The 22,480-nt window shown below is 46.2% G+C and overlaps 1 protein-coding gene across 5 annotated transcripts in view; it reads left to right on the top strand.

The window, feature by feature from the left end:
- PNPLA1 (patatin like phospholipase domain containing 1) overlaps positions 1 to 20,945 on the top strand; it is a 52,822-nt gene extending 31,877 nt beyond the window's left edge. For 2 of the 5 annotated variants that reach the window (XR_001917132.1, XR_001917133.1), the window contains 5 exons: positions 9,675 to 10,244; positions 13,116 to 13,194; positions 14,312 to 14,437; positions 18,752 to 19,278; positions 19,549 to 19,654. Coding sequence is in view for 3 of the 5 variants with exons in the window: in XM_018039266.1 (XP_017894755.1) it covers positions 9,675 to 10,244; positions 13,116 to 13,194; positions 14,312 to 14,437; positions 18,752 to 18,857; positions 19,549 to 19,599 (932 nt within the window). In the remaining 2 variants the exon portion in view is untranslated. Of the gene's footprint in view, positions 1 to 9,674; positions 10,245 to 13,115; positions 13,195 to 14,311; positions 14,951 to 18,751; positions 19,279 to 19,548 lie in introns of those variants that run through there. The other 3 variants (XM_018039266.1, XM_018039267.1, XM_013973931.2) reach the window with 3 other exon arrangements.

The raw sequence follows: 22,480 nt of genomic DNA, 5'->3' as shown, positions 1-22,480 counted from the left end.
TGAATGTTGAGTTTTAAGCCAACTTTTTCATTCTCCTCTTTCACTTTCTTTTTTTTTTTTTTCTCCTCTTTCACTTTCATCAAGAGGCTCCTTAGTTCTTCGCTTTCTGCCATAAGTGTGGTGTCATCTGTATATCTGAGGTTATTGATGTTTCCCCCAGAAATCTTATTCCAGCTTGTGCTTCATCCAGCCCAGCATTCACATGATGTACTCTGCATATACGTTAAATAAGAAGGGTGACAATATACAGCCTTGACGTACTCCTTTCCCAGTTTGGAACTAGTTGTTGTTCCATGTCTGGTTCTAACTGTTGCTTCTTAACCTGCATACAGATTTTTCAGGAGGCAGGTAAGGTCTGGTATTCCCATCTTTTTAAGAATTTTCCACAGTTTGGTGTGATCCACACAGTCAAAGGCTTTAGTGTAAGTCAATGAAGAAGAAATAGATGTTTTTCTGGAACTGTCTTGCTTTTTCTATGATCCAACTGATGTTGGCAATTGGATCTCTGGTTCCTCTGCCTTTTCTAAATCCAGCTTGAACATCTGGAATTTCTCAATTCATGTACCGTTGAAGCCTAGGTTGGAGAATTTTGAGTGTTACTTTGCTAGCGTGTGAGATGAGTGTAATTGTGTGGTAGTTTGAACATTCTTTGGCATTGCCTTTGGGATTGGAATGAAAACTGACCTTTTCCAGTCTTGTGGCCACTGCTGAATTTTCCAAATTTGCTGGCATATTGAGTGCAGCACTTTCACAGCCTCATCTTTTTGGATTTGAAATAGTTCAGTTGGAATTCGATCACCTCCACTAACTTTGTTCGTAGTGATGCTTCCTAAGACCACTTGACTTTGCACTCCAGAATGTCTGGCTCTAGGTGAATGATCACACCATTGTGGTTATCTGGGTCATTAAGACCTTTTCTGTATAGTTCTGTGTATTTTTGCCACCTCTTCTTAATATCTTCTGCTTTTGTTAGGTCCATACCGTTTCTGTCCTTTATTGTGCCCATCTTTGCATGAAATTTTCCTTTGGTAGCTCTAATTTTTTTGAAGAGATCTCTAGTCTTTCCCATTCTATTGTTTTCCTCTATTTCTTTGCACTGATAACTGAGGAAGGCTTTCTTATTTCTCCTTGCTATTCTCTGGAACTCTGCATTCAGATGGATATATCTTTTTTTCTCCTTTGCCTTTCACTTCTCTTCTTTTCTCAACTATTTGTAAGGTCTCCTCAGACAACCATTTTGCCTTTTTGCATTTCTTTTTCTCAGGGATAGTTTTGATTACCGCCTCCTGGGCAATGTTTTGAACTTCCATCCATTGTTCTTCAGGCACTCTGTCTATCCAATCTAATCCCTTTAATCTATTTCTCACTTCCACTGTATAATTGTAAGGTATTTGATTTAGGTCACACCTGAATGGTCTAGTGCTTTTCCCTATTTTCTTCATTTTAAGTCTGAATTTTGCAGTAAGGAGTTCATGATCTGAGCCACAGTCAGCTCCTGGTCTTGTTTTTGCTGACTGTATAGAGCTTCTCCATCTTTGGGTGCAAAGAATATAATCAATCTGATTTCAGTATTGACCATCTGGTGATATCCATGTATACAGTCATCTCTTGTGTTGCTGGAAGAGGGTGTTTCTATGACCAGTGAGTTCTCTTAGCAGAACTCTATTAGCCTTTGCCCTGCTTCATTTTGTGCTTCAAGGCCAAACTTGCCTGTTACTCCAGGTATCTCCTGACTTCCTATTTTTGCATTCCAGTCCCCTATGATGAAAAGGATATCTCTTTTTGGTGTTAGTTCTAGAAGGTCTTGTAGGTCTTCATAGAACCTCAGCTTCTTCAGCAAGGCAAACCATTTGTCTATGCCCCAACCATTAATGCCAAAGAAGCTGAAGTTTAATGGTTCTGCAGATATCTGCAGAATATATCAAAGATATGTTTGTGTGTATCCTTTGATGGGAAACACGACCTTGCCCCTAGGCTGCTCTTGGCTGTTTCTCCTTGGTCTCCCATTCCCTCCCTTCCTTAATTAACAACTGCTTGAACCTGCCCATTTGAACTCAGGGAAGATTGAGGAGGCTGAATGAAGGCTGTTTCCTATAATCAAAGAAATAGGGGACACAGCAAGACTTTGTGCCTAGGAACCTCTAGGGCCCCATGGAATCATGGTGAACTTTTTCTGTATGTAGTTTAAAAAAATATGTGTTTTAGGAGTGAGATTAAAAGATTGAATGTGGTTTTTCTTCCCCCTAGGATATATGCATTTAAAAAAATTTTTTCCTTCAAAATTGCCCCCTGCTTTCCCAAGCTTCCCTTGTCCTGAATTTACTTTCTCCTGGATCCTTTCTCCCAGTTAGGAGGATGGGGAGCAGGATGCAGGGAATGTGAGCTCTGGAAGTGAGTGGCCCTGGGCCAGAACCCCCATCCCCCAAGCTGCGCGAGCTCCAGGAAATCACTCCACCTCTCTGAGTCTTGGTTCCTAATCTGTACGAAGGGTTTCTTTAGGTCCTGGTTCTCGACACACCAACTGTGTGACCTTGAGTAAGTAATTCACCTCCTGGGGACTGTTTCTCATCTGTACAAGATGGCTGGTGGTGGACCGTATCTCCACTCCTAGCCACAGTCAATCCAGTCCACTACCTGCTCTGACCTCAGAGATAGGCCCCTCCTCTCACCTCTCTGCAGACAGGCACCTCCTAATCCTGACTGTCCTCTGACAACTCCTCCATCCTCCACATTTGCACAGGGGACAGCTGAGAAGCTGAACCGCAAGTATCCAAAAGGAGGACCACCTGAAGGGTGTGTGTTGGTGGAGATGAGGTCTCACCTCCCGAGCCCCAGGAACAGGAGGGTCTGGCTAGGGCCAGGCTCCTTCCCACCACCAGCTGGGGAGTCCCTCCATTCTTTCCTCAGTGATGGTGTATACTGAGGACTTGGGGCTTGGGGATCCCCTGTTTGGTTCTTGGATCTTGAAGCAGACACCAATTCCCTACTGCAGGAAATCCCTCTACGGCTCAGATTACAGCCTGGCTACCAGGCTGCCTCCATGCCTATCTCTCCCTTAGAATTTTCCTTCATCTCCCTCTCGGGGCAAGCCCCAGGGAGAGATACAAAGTGGAATTTTAAGCATCTCTTGTCTCCCCTGTTTCTCAGGAACCCCATATTTCACCCTCTGGAGGAACCCAGTGACTTCTCACCCTTCCCCCTTCCACCCTTAGCTGGTTGGAACATTCTCACCGGTGTGAATGGCGGTCTTAAACCCAAAGATGAAACTCTAATAGCTGCATTGCAGCCATCCACTCCTGAACTGGGGACAGTATATGGAGGATGGCAGATTTTCCCCAATGGCGCTGGAATCACTCCAAGTAGGAACAGACACAACTCATAAGGGAGAAAATGTCTCATGCTGGCTGCCAGCTGTTTGGCTTCCTCTTCCGATTTGCCAGTGTGTGCGTGGCTTTCTCAGTGCAAGCTTCAGCTCCAGCACCTAAACCCTCTTGGGTTTGATAGGCCTGGAGTTTTCTCCGGGCACCAGATGCGGGCAGGAAATACTGACATATCCTGAGAAACTGTGGTTGGTGCCCAGAGCTACACTCTCTTAATCCCCACCTACCATCTGGGAGCAGAAATCGGAAGTCTGCTCCAGCCTCCTGCCTGTTTTCTGAAAGGGGGTCAGCTCTGGCAGGAAGCCACACCCGCAAGGTGTCACCCTCAGCTCCTCAGCTCACATCCTGGCATCCTCAGTGTCCCCTCTCCTAAAGGCTCACATTGACTTACTTATTTCTGCTAGCAGGTGAGCCTCCCTCTCCACCCTTGGTCTCCCCTGCCAGTTGCCTTTTGCCAAAACAAAGGACACTGCTTGCTGGCATCCTTGAAAATCCGCCTTCCCTACACAGATGCATGGACATGGGTGCTGAGTGAGACTGGAGCTCAGAAGTTGCCACGTTTGAAATATCCATCCCACATCCAAGCATGCCTGGCCAGACTGATCTTCCTGCCTCCCTTCCTCCTGCTCACAATTGGATAGGTTTTCACACAGACAGACAGACAGACAGACAGACACACACACACACACACACACACACACACCCCCCTGTGAAACCAGCACCGCAGTCAAGATTGGGAACAATCCATCAAGCCTCCAGTTTCCTCATGCCCTTTTGGGATCTCTCCCACCTTCCTTCATTCCCCCGCCCTCAAGCAAACCTTGATGTCTCTCTGTCATTATACATCAATTTTCATTTTTAGATTTTTTTTTGATAGATAGAGTCTTATAGTATGAATTCTTTTTTGTCTGCTTTTTTTCACTCAGCATGATTATTTTGAGGTTCATCTGTGTCATTGCTTGGTATAAATAGTTCATTCCCATTTGCATTCCAATGAACTGTGTGAATATACCACAGTTCATTTATGCATTCACCCTTTAATGGGCATAGAGGTTGTACCCAAATTGGGGCTGTTATGAATAAAGTTGCTATGTACATTTCCTGGGTTTCCTAGGCAGCACTAGTGGTAAAGAACCTGCCTCCCAATACGGGAGAATGTAAGAGACATGGGTTCGATCCCTGGGTCAGGAAGATCCCCTGGAGGAGGGCATGGCAACCCACTCCAGTATTCTTGCCTAGAGAATCCCATGGACAGAGAAGCCTGGCAGGCTATGGTCCATAGGGTTGCAAAGAGTCAGACATGACTGAAGCGACTTAGCATGAACGCGTGTACATTTCACTCTTGAGTTTCTGTATGGACAAAAGCTTTTATTTCTCTTGGGTAAATACACAGGAGTGGAATGACCAGATCATATGGTGGATGTATGCTTAATATATAATGTATGTATGCAAATATATGTATAATATATAGTATTTTAATATAAAATATAATGTATTTAATAGTAGTAAAACACACATAAAATTTATCATCTTAACCAGTATAAATGTACAATTCAATAGTGTTAAACATACATTGTTGTGCAACCAATCTCCTGAACCTTTCCATCTTGAAAAACTAAAAGTCTATCCTGATTAACCACCTCCCCATTTCCCCCTTCCCCTAGGCCCTGACAACCACCATTCTATTTCTATGCGTTTGAATACTTTAGATACCTCATGTCAGTGGAATTGCAACAGTATTTGTCTTTTTGTGACTGGTTTATTTCATGTATAAAGTCCTCAAGATTCAGGCATGTTGTAGCATGTGACAAGATTTCCTTCCTTAAGGCTGGATAATATAGACCATGAATATAGACCAAGTTTTCTTTATCTATTTATTTATCAATGGACATTTGGGTTGCTTCCACCTCTTGACTATTGTGAATAATACTGCAAGGAACATGGATGTGCAGATATCTCTTCCAGATCCTGTTTTCAATTCTTTTAGATATGTATAGACTGAGACACATACCCAGAATGTATGTTTGACTTTTTAAGAAGTTGCCAAATTACCTTCCAAAGTGATTGTATCATTTTACATTCCCAACGGTGTATGACGATTCCAGTTTCTCCACATTCTCACCAACACTTGGTATGGTCAATCTCTTTTAGTTTTTGTGTTTAAAAAAAAATATTTATTTGGCTGCACTGGATCTTAGTTGCAGCATGTGGAATCTCTTAGTCGTAGCATTTGAACTCAGCTGTGGTATGTGGGCTCTAGCTCCCTGACCACAGGTTGAACCTGGGCCCCCCTGGCATTGGGAGTGTGGAATCTGAGCCACTGGAGTCCCAGCCACTGGAAGTTCCCTGGTCAGTCTTTTTAACATTAACCATTCTAATAGGTGTGTTGTGGTATCTTATCGTGATTTTAATCTGCATTTCCTTAATGACTAATAATGTTGAACATCTTTTCATTTGCTAATTAGTTGTTCAAGTATATTCTTTGGTGAAGTGTCTGTTCAACTCTTTTGCCCAGTTTCCCCCTAGACCTTTATTTGTTAAGCTTTATTTTTTTGAACTGTTTTCGATTTACAGGAAAAATGTGAAAACACTACAAAGAGTTTCCATATACCCCACATCTAGGTTTCCCTAGTATTTTTTGTCTCACACTTGTTAGATACTATAGCGTAGTACATAGTGCATACTATGGTGTGTTGTTTATAATCAATGAGCCAACACTGATAAACTGTTACTGACTGAAGCCCATTCTGTATTCAGATTTCCTCAGCTTTCACCTCACGTCCTTTTTCGGACCCAGTATCCCCTCTGGGATCCCATGTCACGCCTAGTTGTTCTGTCCCCTCAAGCTCCTCTTGTCTGTCACAGTTGCTCAGATGCTCCTTGATTTTAATGACCGGTGTATTTTGGCCACCTGATGCAAAGAACTGACTCATTTGAAGAGACCCTGATGCTGGGAAAAATTGAAGGCAGGAGGAGAAGGGGATGGCAGAAGATGAGACGGTTGGCTGGCATCACCGACTCAGTGGACATGGTCTGAGTGAACTCCGGGAGTTGGTGATGGACAGGGAGGCCTGGCGTGCTGCAGTCCATGGGGTTGCAGAGTCAGACTCGACTGAGCGACTGGACTGAACTGCGCTGTGCTTAGTCGCTCAGTCATGTCTGACACTTTGCAACCCCACGGACTGTAGCCCACCAGGCTCCTCCATCCACGGGGATTCTCCACCCAAGAGCACTGGAGTGGGTTGCCACGCCTTCCTCCAGGGGATCTTCCCAACCCAGGGTTCGAAACCAGGTCTCCCTCACGGCAGGTGGATTCTTTACTGTCTGAGCCACCAGGGAAGCCCAAGAATACTGAAGTGGGTAGCCTATCCCTTCTCCAGCGGATCTTCCTGACCCAGAAATTGCATCAGGGTCTCCTGCATTGCAAAGATCCTTTACCAGCTGAGCTACCAGGGAAGCACTTTGAATGAGCTACCGGACAGATATTTTGTAGGATGTCCCTCGGTTGGGGTGTGCTTGATGTTTTTTCTCATGGTTACACGGGGGTTGTGGATTTGAGGGAGGAAGACAACTGATGCGAAGTGCCATTCCCGTGACCTTGTATCGAGGATACGTGCTGCCTACGTGACATATCACTGATGACATTGCCCCGGTCACCTGTCTGGAGTCGGATTTCTGGCATCTCCACTCTAAAGTTGCTCTTTCTCCTTTCCATACTGTGCTCTTCGGAAGGAAGTCACTATGCAAAGCCCCCATGGAAGGAGTAGACTGTTTTCCACTTCTTAAGGGCTGAAGTATCCACTGAAATTATTGGGAATTCTGCATGAGAGATTTGTCTCTTTCTTCCCCATTGACTTACCTATTCAATCATCTGTTTATATCACTATGGACTCTCGAGTACTTATTTTTCACTGTGAGTTATTATTCAGTCCTACTTGATTTATTTTGTTAGTCAAATTGTTCCAGTTTTGACCACTGGGAGCTCTTTCAATTGGCTCTTTGCCCATTTACAAAATGGAATTGGTTGTTTTCTTATTAAGAGCTTTTATGTGTTCTCTATAAATGCCCTTTTCCAGAAATACTATTTGCAAATAATTTCTCCCAGTCCATGATTTCTCTACCCAACTCCTTAAGAGTGTCATCTGAAAAGGAGAAATTTCTTATTTCAGTAGGGTCCATATTAATTGTTATCCTTTGTGGATCACGCTTTTGGTGTCTTTATCTAAGAAATCTTTGCTTCAGTCAAGATTAACAAAAGATCTTTCTCCTTTGTTTTCTTCTAGAGTATTTTTAATGTTTTAAAATACAAAGGTTTTATTATTAAAAGTCAAATAACTGAGTCATGGTGAACTCAGTTCAATTATTTTAGGCAATTACAGTATACAAGGAGATTAACATTTAGCGGTAAGAAAAACAGGTATAGGCAATTAATTTCTTAGAGACATTAGTGATTGGAAGGAGTCTGGGGAAAAGGAAATGTTCAGTCTATAAAACAAAACAAACAAACAAAATGACCCCCAAATTAAATAGAGCTATTTTTGCAATTTTATTAAAAATTCAGTGTTTTAATAATTAGGTGAGAAAGGATATGTGTCCTCCAAAGAGTCACTCTGCTTGCACCAAAAGACTTGGTTCTTTTTTTCCTAGTAGAGCAATATTTCCTTTTTATTTTTTAATTGAAATATATTTAGAGATATAATTGACACAGAGCATTATATTAGTGTCAGTTGTACAAAGTGAAAGTGAAGTCACTCAGTCGTGTCTGACTCTTTGCGACCCCATGGACTATAGCCTACCAGGCTCCTCAGTCCACGGAATTTTCCAGGCAAGAGTACTGGAGTGGGCTGCCATTTCCTTCTCCAAAGGATCTTCCCAGCCCAGGGACTGAACCCGGGTCCCCCGCATTGCAGGCAGACGCTTTACTGTCTGGGCCACCAAGGTGTACAGATGATGATTAAAAGTTTGTGTGTGTCGCAAAACGACCCTCACAAAAGGTCTAGTTACTTCCATCACTACACAGAGTTATAAAAAACTTTTTTTTTCTTGTGATGGGAACTTTTAAGATCTACTCTCTTAGCAACTTTCAAATATTCGATAGAGTATTGTCAATACTAACTCTAGGCACCAGGCTGTACATTCCATCCTGTGACTTATTTATTCTATAACTGGAAGTTTTTACCTTTTGACCCCTTCACCCATTTCTCTCACTCCCCACCATTCTTCCAGAGGCTTTTCATTTTTTTAGGTTTTCATTTACGTCTGTGATCTATCTTGAGTTAATTTTTTTATAAGGTACAAGATATAAATCTAAGTTCTTTATAAAAAATGGATATCGTGTTATTCCAGTGTTGTCTGTTGAAAAGACTTTGCTTTCCCCATTGAAAGAACTTTGCATCTTGGGCTACAATCAGGTGTCTATGTATGTGATGGGTCTATTTCTGGACCTTCTGTTGATTCCACTGATGGATTTACCCATCTTTATGTCAGGACCATCCTGTCTTGATCACTATAGCTTTACAATAAATCTTGAAACCTGGTAGCCTTAGTTCTCCAGCTTTTGTTCCATTTTCAAAGTTGTGTTTGTTATTCTAGGTCCTTTGCATTTTCATCTGAATTTTTTAAATGGCTTGTGAATTTCTACACTGAAAGCAATCACATTATATTTTTCTTGTCAACTTACTCTCTCATCCTCTGTAATTACCACCTCAAACCTTCTGCTCCTGACCTCCAGTCTTCTATTCTACCTGGCTTCCTACTTCACAGAGGAAACCAAAGCCATCAGAGGGGAGTTCTCTCGACTTTGCGCCACCAAATATACAGACTCACCTTTCCCTGACCCTTCTTTGCATATGTCTAGAGCTCACCCACCCTCCTGGGCTCAGACCCCATCCCTGTCTCGGAATTCTCCAATTTCTCATCATTCCCCTCTCTCTCCAACCTCAGTCTCTCAACTGGATCCTTACCAGCAATGTTTAAATCTACCCCAGCCTTCTATCAATACCCAATCATTCAATATAAATTCAAGTAAGTAAAGAAAGGCTATTGAAAAGCACTAATCCAGGAATTCGCTGGTGGTCTAGGGTTAGAATTCTGGGCTTTCTCCACCATGGCTGGGTTCAGTCCTTGGTCAGGGAACTGAGATCCCTCGAGACACATGGCAGAAGCAAAACAAAAACAGTGACAAGCACTCATCCTGTTTATGAGGATAATTTGGGAAACCATTTTTTGCAAACACCATGCCGATGTCAGGGGTTAGAAATGCCACCTGTGACCCCATGCTGTTGTTTTTCCTAGACGCTGCTTATCTTAATTCTCCTTCCAAGAGAGTGATTTTCCCCCGGGTAGAAGTGTACTGCCAGATAGAACTCGCCCTTGGCAACCAGTGTCCTGAATGCTGTCAACCGAGCCTCCAAAGAGAGCCGGCCAGTCCAGAAGAATCCAGACAACTTCACACACAGTGGGCTCCCAAAGGGGATGGGAGGGGTGGCCGCAGTGCACCTCTGTCCCCACCCATGCAGGCGCCCGAATCCACATGTGACTGGCCGGTGGAGGCACCTGCTTCGTCACCTGCACCGCCACCAGCCTCATCACCATCACGTTCTCCAACTGACTTGCCACCTGCGTCACTCCCAGCTGTGCCCTTACTCCCCAGCTCAACACCTGGGCCGTCCCCTGTATCACCATCACAGCAGATACAACCGACTGCATCACCACCCAAGTCCCCACCCCCCCAGGCCTCTGCGTCCCCCAGGCCATCCCTGGGGCCTTCCACTGCGGGGGCACCTCCGGTGTTGCCCCGACATTCTTCTTCAGCATCACCTGCACAGCCACCTCTGGAGGAACTGGGCCCAGAACAGCCCCGAGGTATGGACCCTTCTGGCCTCTCCCAGCTGCCTCACATCCAGAGCCCATTGGCAAGTGTGTAATGATGTGGTAGCTATAGCCATCGCTTTAGAGGGGTGCTCTGGTTAGTCAGCCCTTAGCGTCAGTGGCTCTACTGGCTATGAGGGGAGGCCACTGCGAGAGGGCAGTGTACTTGACTTTTTGTTTTTTCCTTTAGTTTGTGCGTGCATCACTTCATTCGTGTCCGACTCTTTGCGACCCTGTGGACCATAACCTGCCAGGATCCTCTGTCTGTGGCATTCTCCCAGCCAGAATGTTGGGATGGGTTGCCACTCCCTCCTCTAGGGGATCTTCCCGCCCCGGGGATCAAACCTGTGTCTCTTATATCCCCTGCATTGGCAAGCAGGTTCTTTACCGCTAGTTCCTGTCTAGTGATTCTCAAAGTGTGGTCCCCAACCAGCAGCAATAGCCTCACCTGAGAACTTGTTAGAAATAAAAACTCTCAGGTCCTACCACATACCTACTAAATCAACAGTTCTACAGGTGGGATCCAGCTGTCTGCATTTTTTACCAGCCCTCCAAGTTCTTTTGCCCTCTCACGTTTGATAACTGCAATTCTAGTAGATTTTTATTGTGAAAGACACTGTGCCAGGGCAGTGGTACTCACAGAGCAGTCTGTGGACCAGTGCCAGTCTCTGAATATCTGTTACTTGTGTACAATGAAATGAGTGCAGAAAGTGAGAGCAAGCGTTTCGAAATGTTTATAGCAATAAGATAGAGCCGTGACATCCAAGAGTTTCATCATTTTTCTACTAGTTCATTTGTAATGCATTTTACCAAAGTACTAGTCCATTATGGATTGTAAGTATGATTTTTAGAAATTGGTTCTTCAGGACAAGTAGTTTGAGAAGCACCTCTCTGGGGGCTTCAAAGATGAACTGTTCTCAATTCCTCACTCTCAGGAAATCTCCCTTCCAACAGAGGGAATGGCATGGATGCTAACTTCAAAAATACAAAAAGAAATTCTTAAGTACTGTGTAACCAACAAAAACAGTGTTGAGGGTACTTACAGAGAATAAGATCACCTCTCTCCGGGGGGAAATAAGGAATGCTTCTCAGAGGTGAGGGGTAATTTGAAAGGGGCAGGATTTTGACAACTGTGGTTTGTGGGATCTGACCAAGTAGAAAGAACATTTCAGATTTCGTTTATTCTAGAGGTCTGGGTGCAGAGAAGGAAGGTACAAGGCACCTTCGGTGTGAAGAGGACACCTGCTTGGCCACTGTAGGTGGTCTGGGCGGGGACCAAGGGAGAGAGGTCCACGTGATGGAATGAGGCCAGGCTGTAGGGTCTTCATGGTCCATTGGCTGGGCCTTCATAGTTATTATGATAAATAGGAGCACAGGTTGGCAAGGCTTCCTTCTTTGTGATTCTGCCCCAGGTCAGGTGTGACCCCCTCCTTTTCTGGAGTGAGTTCACTTTGTCTTTTCTGTTTTCCTTTTCTTTCCTTTTTTTCTTTCTCTCTTTGGGAATAGGTTCACTTTGCCTTTTATTTTGTTTTTCTTTTCTTGTCTTCCTTTCTTCCCTTTTTTTTTTTTAGAATAGGTTCACTTTGATTCTTTTAATCACAAGACAAACATACCAGAACATTAGGAGTCAGAAAGTTGTTCAAAGGGTTTCACTTGCTCTCTTATTCCCAGTTAAATAAAATGCATTTATTTTATGTTATCACACCAGTGCTTAAAGCCGGCCATCTTCAGGGGCCTGAACAATCATGGGTCTGGAGTTGGCAATCCTCACTTGTATCGGGGGTGGGCAGAGAGTACAGATAGCCCAGTGGTTTTCCACTAGAGGCAATATTACCCCAGGAGACATTTGGCAGCACCCGGGGACATTTTTGGTTGCCACCTGATGGGAAACGTAGTCGGGAGAAGCCGGGGATGCTGCTAAACATCCTACAGTGCTCAACCCTTACCCCAAAGACTAGCCTGGCCGGTGGCGTCAGTGGTTCTCTGGTCGAGAAGCCCTGCTGGGTCTCAGCCGTGACATCTGAGGCCATCAGGGGGAGTTGGACCGAGTGCCGCCCCCAGGGGTTCATGTTATTTGTTGTTTTGCCATGTTATTGTTGGGGGTGGGAGTGTTGCAGAAAGTCCTGGGAAAAATCCATAAACAAAGGAACCACAAACAGATCTGGGCAAGTGAGGGACAGCCAGCAGGTCCCCAGATGAAAGATCTCCAAGTTCCTCAGATAGACGAACGTGCTAATCTATTCCATATTATTATCATTTACATGTGTTACATAACTACACCTTAATATTCATGTATTCTATATCCCCATACTCGTCGGAAACATGCAAAGAGCTTACTTAAGAATAGTGGCCATAACGAGATTTCCCTGGTGGGCCAGTGGTTGACTCCACGCTTCCGACGCGTGGGGAGTGGATTTGATCCCTGATCGAGGGAACTAAGATCCCACATGGCCGCAGCATGGCCAAAAATTTTTGAAAAAGAATACTGGTCATGAAATGATTTGTATTTCCTATTCCGGTAAAGAAGACAAAAAAAGCATCACAGAAAGCAGATGATGGAAGGTTCAGGCCCCTGTGGGGGATTTTCTTGAAAACTTTCCCTAACACAACTGGCTGCTTTTTAGGAGAGAATTGTTGATAATATGACGTCAAGGGTTAGCTTCAGGCCTTCCCGCAGATGCCGCTGCCGCCCTGGATCTCAGTCAAGTCCCCAAATATGATTCTGGTCCCAAATACGAGAATTTAAGAAAAAGAGTTTCTAAACATTCTCACTTTCTTCTTATTGTTATTTCAGAAATGACTAAGCGCTCCTCCTCCCCGTCCCCATCTCACTCACGTCTTCTATATTTTTATTTTTGGCTGCAGCTCCCTCTGCCTCTTCAAATTCGAAAAGCGCCGTGCCCCTGGCTAACGTGAAGGGAACCGCCAGCAAGCCCCACGCAGTGTGAGTGTCTCCTTGACTGGGGACAGTTTCTGTCCCTCGGTCGGGGAGGGGGCCCAGCTAAATAATCCTTTCCATCACTTTAGCTGCCTGGGGATCCTCTTCTGGATGTGATTACAGACCCCCGCCTCCCTTTTCTTTCCTTCAGTGGGGGGACACGGGGACACGAGTCTGTTCCTGCCGACAGCGTCATCCCCCAGTCCCTGCTGTGCTCACTGGGGGGGGGGGGGGTGTACGTCCTCTGGATGCAGTGGGGGAGTGTGCACGCTTCCTCACACCTGATTCTCGGGGATGTCTCAGGTCAAGAGAGCTGGCAGGCCTGCTGCACCCTAGCCTTGGGTGGGTCCTGAACAGTATAATTAAGGGGACTCTACCCCAAATCTCCCTTAATCCAACTTGTTTTCTAATAGCATAAGAAAGGGGCTAATACTGCTATGTTGCAGATTGTCTCCAGAAAATCTGCTTTCATAATGCACATCAACCGTCTGGGTTGTGTAACATGTGCTCTGTTGTTACCCTTGCAGCTGTTACGAGCCGGCCGGGGAAGCTTTTTTTTTTTCTTTACCTCTCTGGGAATCTCAATACCCAGACTCCCTTGCTGACCGAATGCCAGTGGGGTTGGCCGGTGGAAGGCACCAGCAGGAGATCAGAGAGTAAATCAGGGTGTTGCTGTTCACCAACCTCATCCCTCCCCTCCTTGGGGTAGCTCTGGCAGTGGCTGAGTTTTCCTATGGCCACAGAGAAAAGGGCCCAAGGCACTTTTCTTTTTTATATTCTCACTCAGTATCATACCCAGGATATTAAAACATACCTGCTTCTCACATTAAGTACAGTTTTAATTATAAAATTTTTGGAAAAAGTTTACATACATAATTTTGTGCTTGGATGTAAATTATGTGTTTTATTCACATGATCGCTTACTTTATTGCATTGATGTGTAACTATAACAGTTTGAGTTTCATTTGACTAGTGGGTAGGATGTTCCTTAGATAAACATTCATTGATTACAAAGCAAAAGTCCAGTCAGGGTTGAGAATCATAATATTGGTGTGTCTGTCTCCCTTCTGAGCTGGAGTGGAGCCCTGTCATTAACCAACCATCACGTCATCTCTTTGTCCAGGGAGAGCCCTGCTGAAGAGTCCAACTGGGTGAGCAAGGTATTCAAGAAGAGCAAGCAAAAGACAAGTGGCACCAGAAAAGGCTACTTAAGACATCCGCGAGCCAAGAAAACAGGCAGCAAAGTGCAGTGAGCGTGGTTAATGTTGCTAACTCCACAGGAAGGGAACGGTCTTCAGGAAGATTATAGGGGTAGTGAGGGGGGTCACTTTGAATCATTCCTGGAACTTGAACATGGGGGTGTAGTGAGAAAAACAGGAAGAGACTAGATGTCATGAAGTTCATATTCTGAAAGAGGAACTAGAGTAAATGAACGAAATTATTTGCAATATAATTTTTAAAGCACAGTGGCTTATTTATAAGTTCATAAAGTTTATAAAGGGTCTAAGATTACTGGGGACACTTACGAGGAACAGAGTCAAGAAGACATTCTGAAATCGACTCTTCTTGAGTTTTTTAATAAGGGATGTAGCTCTGAAGATGAGAGTAGGGTAGGGAGGGCAGGGGAAAAAAGGCAGATATTCTTGAGTTTATCCCCTAACTTATGGATCCTTAGGGTCTTACAGGAGGTGCTAGTGGTAACAACCCTGCCTGCCAGCGCAGGAGACAGAAGAGACTTGGATTGGATCCCCGGGTCGGGAGGATCCTCTGGAGGAGGGCGCGGCAACCCACTCCAGTACTCTTGCCTGGAGAATCCCATGGACAGAGCAGCCTGGCAGGCTACAGTCCATGAGGTCGCAAAGAGTCGGACACGACTGAAGCGACTTAGCACAAGGGAGGTCAGTAAGGATCAGGATGAGGAGCTGGGCTTCGGAGTTGGATGCACCCAGCATAAAATCCCTGGCTCAGCCACAGTCTTACCCAGGGAGCCTGCTTAGGACTCTTGGTCTTTCTGAGCCTCTATCTCCTGATCTGTAAAATAGGGCTAATACCAACTTGTAAGGCTGTTGTGAGGGTTTAATTAGGTCAACTGTGTAACTTGCTTCGCAGAGTGCAAGATGTGTAAGAGCAGTCAATAATTAATAGATATTATGGTTATAACTCCTAGAAGTTAACTAGCTTATACTTAGCTTCTGAATAGAACTCTACTTAAAGAAGATGGTTCTTTGGGACGCTAGTCCATCTGCTATCTTCCGGAATAAAGTTGTCCACTAGTCCACGAGTCCATCTGCTATCTTCCGGAATAAAGTTGCTATTCCTTGTCCCGTACTAAAGTCACTTCAGTCGTGTCTGACTCTTTGTGATCCTACGGACTCTAGCCTGCCCAGACTCCTCTGTCCATGGAGTTCTCTAGGCAAGAATACCAGAGTGGGTTGCCATGCCCTTCTCCAGGGGATGTTCCCAAGCCAAGAATCAAACCTATGTCTCCTCTATCTCTTACTTTGGCAGACAGGTTCTTTACCACTAGCACCACCTAGAAAGCCCATTCCTTATCCCAGAGGGGGGTAAAAAAGAACTGTTCTTAAAAACCCAACCAGCGGGTGCTCATGTGACTCACCATGTAGCGTTCCTAATTCTTGCCAACCTACAGCTAAAAGTCCTGACCAGTGTAGGCCTGCTTCTAGTTGCTCTTGACTCTATTAGGTTGTTTTGGCTTAATTAGTCAAACTTTACTGAGCATCTGCTAAATGCCATGGGGTCACAAAGAGTCAGACACAGCGGAGCAACTAAGCACAGCACAAATGCCAAGCACTCTTCCAGGTTCTGGGGAGATCAAAGATGAATTCAGGGACTTCCTTGGTAGTCCAGCGGTTACGACTCCTCAGTCCCACAGCAGGGGCCATGGGTTCAATCCCTTGTCAGGGAAACTCTGCAAAAAAAAAAAAGATATTGGCTGATTCGGCCAAAAATGTTTGCCATGGCAGTATAAGGGACTTCTCTGGTGGTCCCTAACTCTGTGCTCTCAATGCAGGGGGCACAGGTTCAATCCCTAGTCAGGGAACTAAGCTCCTGCATGCCTCATGGTGTGGCTGAATAAAAGCACAATAAATTCAACTTGATCCCCAACTTTGAAGATTTACCCTAAAGTTTGATTTACATGGGTTTAATCCTTGGGTTGGGAAGATCCCCTGGAGAGGGAAATGGCAACCCACTCCAGTATTCTTGCCTGGAAAATTCCATGGACAGAGGAGCCTGGTGGATTACAGTCCATGAGACTGCAAAAGAGTTGGACGTGACTGAGCAACTGAGTGCACAGCGAGGGTGTAGGACTCATAGGGAAGTTGCTGGTTTCTGGAACTTAGGGGTGGGATCAGTGCAGCCTGGAATTAGTCACTCTGTTCCTTGGTCTCCAGCCGAAACACTTCCCTGACCTTTCAGTCTATCTCTAGGAGCTCAGGGTCAGGTGTGGTCATGAGGATGTAAGAAGGTCTGCCTTGGGTGTGGGGAGCTTCCCTGCAGCTGGGGTGCTCTCTGGGAGCCAGGTCCAGACTTGGCTCTTTGACTCCAGAGCCACACCTCTTGCCGTGCTCAGAAGAGTGGGAACCGTGCACTTCAGCCAGAGCTACCTTGGTTGATAAACTTCTAGGAATCAAGGTGTTGTACAAAGAAGCAAGATGTGATAAAAACAAACAAAACGATTTTCATAAGCTGTGGGAAACCTTGTTGTCAGTGAGTCACACATCCTGTGTGCAGTGTTCCTTTATAGAACAAGTTAATGAAACTACTGGGAGGCAATATACCAATTGATCTTAAGCAATTCCTTGCAGATTTATTGCTTTGAGTTGCAAAGACAAGGTTAGGGGACAGGGGGAGGGGGGAAAAAATATATATATATATATAAGGCATAGAAGAATAGAGGTGATCCAGCAAGAGAAAAGACCTGTTCCGAAACTACAGTCACAGGAGACACTGCCACATCCACTGGCTAGTCCTGGGGAAACTCCTGGTCTCCTGGCAGAGGAAAGAGTCTAGAATAAAAGCTCAGGATAGATGTTCTATGTATTACTCTGGGTGTGTCTGTGTCTGTGGATGTTTTAAATCAAATGTTTGATCTATACTCTGGCATGGGTTGTATTAGTCAGTTATTGCTGCTTTGATAATGCTGTATAACAAACAGCACTCTCTCCTGCACCACCCCAGCCAAGATCTCAGTGGAATACAGAACAAACATTTTACTTTTCTCTTTCATAGGTCTGTGAATTGGCTATGATAGCTATGCGTAGGCTTACAGCTTGGGGTCAAGTCTGTCCCTGTCCCTTTTATTCAGGACCAGCAGTAATGCCAGATCTGCTCTTCTCCTGGAGCATGGCTAGATAGATGTATCAGCCTGGCTTTCCTCTGCTGGCCTTATCTCTCCTCTAGTAAAAGTTCAGTGGTCATCTGACTCAGGATGTATAACTGGCCTCAAAGTAGAAAGACAGATTGAGAAGCTGAAATACTGCCTACAGGCTGCAGGTGGAAAAGGAGGAGATCCGGCTTGCTGATTGTTACTCACATCCTTTTTTTTTAATGTTTATTTATTTTTGACTGTACTGGGTCTTTGTTGCTGTGTGTGGGCTTTCTCTACTTGCAGCAAGCGGGGGAACTCTCTAGTTGCAATGCACGGGCTTCTCACTGTGGTGGCTTCTCGTGTGGAGCATGGGCTCAAGGCACTCAGACTTCAGTTGTTGCGGCTCACGAGCTCTAGAGCTTGGGCTTGGTTCTTGCAGTGCACCGACTTCGCTGCTCTGCAGGATGTGGGATCTTCCCAGGCCAGGGATCAAACCTGTGTCCCGTGCACAAGCAAGCAGGTTCTTAACCACAGACCAAGTCTGTCAGACTCCCCAAATTTCCGCTATTAGAGAACCTTTCCTTTGAGTTACTATGGAACCTCCCCCTATTCAAAGGTAAGTTTATACAACCTTGGAAATCAACGATAATCCAATGAAAAAATTTTAATAGGTGAATTTAATAATAGCTAAAACTTACATAGTAGTTATTATATTCCAAGCACTGTGGCACAGACAGGTTAAGTGACAAGCCCAAAGTTACACAGTTGGTAGATGGCAGAGCCAAGATCTGCATCTGTCGCCAGGGCCCAGCCTCCAGGGTAGAAGGAGCGCTGGAGTGAGAGTCAGAAGTCACAGGGTCTAGTGTAGCTCCTCCATTTGGGCAGGAAGAGGCCTGGAGAGGCACTCGGACACATGGCAAAGGGTAGGTCAGTCTGGCTTGGGTGCCATGCTAGAGGCTGAACTTCGTCTGTGTTGCTGGGGAGTCATGAGAGGATTTAAACAACAGAATGACACAGTCAGATTTGAAAATTATCCATGAGTACCCCAAACCCACATCCCAGCATTTCTCCAAGATGAGTTCTGCAGGTGTCTCCCTGCCGTTTCCCAGAGAGGGCAAGTGACTGGCTCAGGGTCACACAGCAAGTGGAAGAGGGCTTGGAAATCAGGATTCCCAGTTCCCCCTTCTGGTCTCGTTTCCTCTCACATGTGCTTCCTCGGCTTCTCACATCCAGGTCTGCCCCCTGCCCACTTGACTTCTCTCTGATCTCCACCTCCGAGACAGTCTGGGTCGCCTACAAGCCTCATCCCAGCCGCATGCAGGAATACAGCTGCCCTGAGGTGTGGAACGCCCCAGGGTGTCCCTGGGGGCCAGCCACTGCCGGTCCTGTGCCGGGACGCTGTGGTGACCTCTGAGGCCCGTCAGCCCATCTTTCTTTCTGCCCCCACCTGCCTCTTCCTGGTCAGGGTCAAGGCCAACACTAGCCTGTAGAATGCCTTGTGCACCAAGACAAGAGCACCCTTTCCTTGAGAACGTGACTGCCACCTGCTGGAAAGTTGTTGTAACGTGCTGATTTTTTTTGAGCAATTGATTACCGACTGCTTGAAAACTGCACGGATGGCCGCATAAACACGCCTGTGACGTGCCCGCCCTTCTGTACTGGCAGCACATGCTTGTGCAGTACGCAGTCCACACAACTGTGCTCAGCATACTGCAGACCACTCCACCTCTTCCTGAAAACCCAGATATCAACCAGACTTTGTAAGTCAAAAAATACGGCAAACGCGCTTCCACCAACTCCTGCTTTGCAAATGGAACTCTGCTTTTGCAGAAGACCACTTGTATAACAAAGGAAACCCTTGAACTGGCTTTTGATACAAATTGAGATTTCCTCTTTCCACATATCAGTGTGGCTATTTGCTCAGGATGCCCAAAGCATATGAAGGTGTGAGCAGTGGTCTCGGTGGATATGAGGGGAGGGAAGTACTAGATTTGGGACTTGGCGATGATGAATTTGTGTCCTTTTTCTAGGAAACTGTGAGCCGAGAGAGGAAACTTGAGCTGAAACGGGAGAGAACCTGACGCTCGCGAGGCTGAACCTTCTCCTCACTGTTCTCAGATGCCCTCCTTTCACCCCAGGCCTTGCAAGGACTGGGGTCCCACCCACTACCAAGCCTGTTGGGGTAAAGGATCCTGCTTCCCCCAGGCAAGAGCCTTCTGGTCTAAACATCCTCCCAGCTTCCCTCTGGTCCTTCCGCTACTCTGCTCTGGACAGACAGATGGATGTCAGAACAGACAGTAAGAGTGGGCAGCACAGCCTCCTCCCAGGCAGCTGGGCTCTGAGTCCTCCTCCCAAGCCAGCCTGAGTTTGCTTCTTGGAGACCCTCGTCCTCTCCCAGGAGGTCATCCACGGGGCAAAACTGTCGGGGGTCAGGCAGAGCTGAGCCACGGACACCCTTTCCTGTTTCCTGCAGTGTCAAGAGACCACATCTTCTTCTGCTGTTTGTTTTTTGTTCACACAATACACAAAAGGCTTGACCTGGAACCAGCGGACTCCATCTCAGCCACTCACGGGAATCCCCTGTCCTGCTGTGCTGACAGAGGGGATGGGAGGCCGTGTGTGCCCTCCCCTCCCCTTTCCCAGCCCAGATGAGGGCAGACTCTGTCTGCTGTTCACACCTCAGTGAAAACGATCCACAAGAAAGAGGCCTTTAACTTCAATTTTTACAGCCTGTCCAGAAAAATAAAATAAAATTAACTCACTGCTTGTGGATAACCTCTGGCTCCAGCCAGACCCAGTAAGGAAAAACAGGTTGTCCACAGGCCTCAGATGCATTTGCTCAACAAATCCTAGAATGCAAATCCTAGAAGACTAGGTGGAAGAAAGCCCTGCACTGTGGCCCCTGAGAAGGACGCATGCAAATTTAAGCCCAGGTGGGTGGGAGGCTATGGCATGCAGGCAGGTGGACCCTGCACTGAACAGGACCATGTGAGGGAACAAGAGTCTACATCCATCCTCTTCAGACGGATCTACCTGGAGGAATCTAAGTACCTTTGAGAGGCCTGAGAAGAACCAAACCTCAGGTGTTCTAGCATCTGCTGCCTTGCTCAGTTCTGTGGCTCCGCCAGTCAAGAGAAGAGCCCCAGGAGTCAGGTGGAGTGGCCCTGCTGCCTTCAGGCCTTTCCCTAAGAAGGTCTTGCTGTTTGCAAGTAACTGTGTGCCCAGAGGCCCTGGGACATGTGAGCCAGGGAGGGAGGGTTTCAATCTTGCACAACTCAGGAATGCTTATTCCCTGGTGTGAAAAGGAGAACTGAATATAATATTAACTATTGCTCTAACTCAAGCCTGTATTTGAGCCCAGATGCTTTAAGGTAGTTAGAGAATTGTTCTTGCCTGAATTCCAGGGTGGCTAGAGAAAAAAAAAAAAGATACAGGACTCCTTGTTAAATTTTAATTTCAGATAAACAATGAATAATTACCTCGTGTAAGGGTACCCCCAGCATTGCAATTATTTGTTGTCTATCTGAGGTTCAGATTTAACTGGGCCACCCATATTTTTCTTTGCTAATTTTGGCAGCCTTAATAGTTCCTCTCTCCTTTTTATGCCTTGGAAAAAGAAAAAACAGCCACAGGAATGGGTTGTGTTTTGAAATCAGAAGGTGTCACTGGTGCCAAGGCCAGAATACTTACTAGTTTTCCAAACAAGCATATCTTAGTGACGCCCACAGCGCAGCACCTCCTGCAGCCCAGCTAACACCCAAACTCAGCCAGTTCTCTGCTGACCCCCTTACCCCATTATCTCTGGGTTTGTTTTTTTGTGGAGTTGGTTTTTTCTTGTTTTTTTTTTCTTGCCACTCAGATTGCACAGGATCTTAGTTCCCTGACCAGAGATTGAACCTGCGCCCTTGGCAGTGAAGTTGGAGTCCTAACCACTGCACGACCAGAGAATTCCCACCTGTATCTCTGACCCACCCAGTTAGCCTCCTGACTTGTCAGGACACTAAGAGGTTAGGTCATTATGTCCTGTTGTCACTTGCCCGCCTTTCAAAAGCCTTTCAAAGCAGCAGGGTCTCCCGTGTGCCTCAGTGCTCGAGGCCTCCAAGGTGAGTGGAGGGAACCCCACTCTCACACCATGTCCCACAGTCCTGTATTCCTCTTGGCGCAAGACTGGCTCCGCAGCCAGTGAGGGCTGTGAGTGTCCCGAGGGCAGGGGTCGTGTCTTGCCTCTGTGGATTCCGCAGAGCTGGCACTAGACCAGACACAAAGATAAATGTTGGCTGCGGGAGGGCGGGCGCTGCAGTGGCTCTCAGAGCAGTGTCCTTGGTGGCTCTGTGTGCAGCTGGCTGTGTGGCCTGGAGCACTCCCAGCCCCAGCGTCCTCGTCCGTGAGACAACGATAGTGCGGCTGTCTCCTGCCCTTCTCAGAGCATTAAGGCCCACCTTCAAGAGCTGGGGAAAGGAGGCTTAACTTCTGAAAGAAGACCAGCCATGCATACAAGTTCCCTTTCCTCAGGTTGCCGCTGGAAGAACTCACGTGTTACCTGAGACAGGGGAAAGGAGGCTTTAGATGACTTTCAATGGAGACCACATTTTCTGGACCAAAAACCAGGCGCTGTATTCGTCCATTTTTTTCCTGGTTTGAGTGACCGAGTTTGGGTACCAGAGTTTAGGAATCAACAGGGCAGATGAAGCAGCGTTAGGACTGGCCCAGACTTCCCTGGACATACAGCTCCCTGCCACCGGAAGAATCGCAGTTGTAGAATGGCAGGTCTGGAAGGCAAGTATCTTGTCTCCAAGGTCATCGGCCTGAAGGCAGCTGGATTAAAATCCAGGTCACCCGATGCTCAAGACAGGGCACTTTTTTTTTCCCCACTGCCTCAGCAAGTTGGTACCACAAGGATGAGACACCTGAATAGCATCTGGACAGGGCCCCCAGGCAGGAAAAAGGAGGCAGACCCCCCAC

The sequence above is a fragment of the Capra hircus genome, chromosome 23, assembly GCF_001704415.2.
Source record: "Capra hircus breed San Clemente chromosome 23, ASM170441v1, whole genome shotgun sequence".
NCBI lineage: Eukaryota > Metazoa > Chordata > Mammalia > Artiodactyla > Bovidae > Capra > Capra hircus.
Note: the sequence above shows the minus strand (reverse complement) of the source record. Positions and strands in the feature narration are given on the sequence as shown.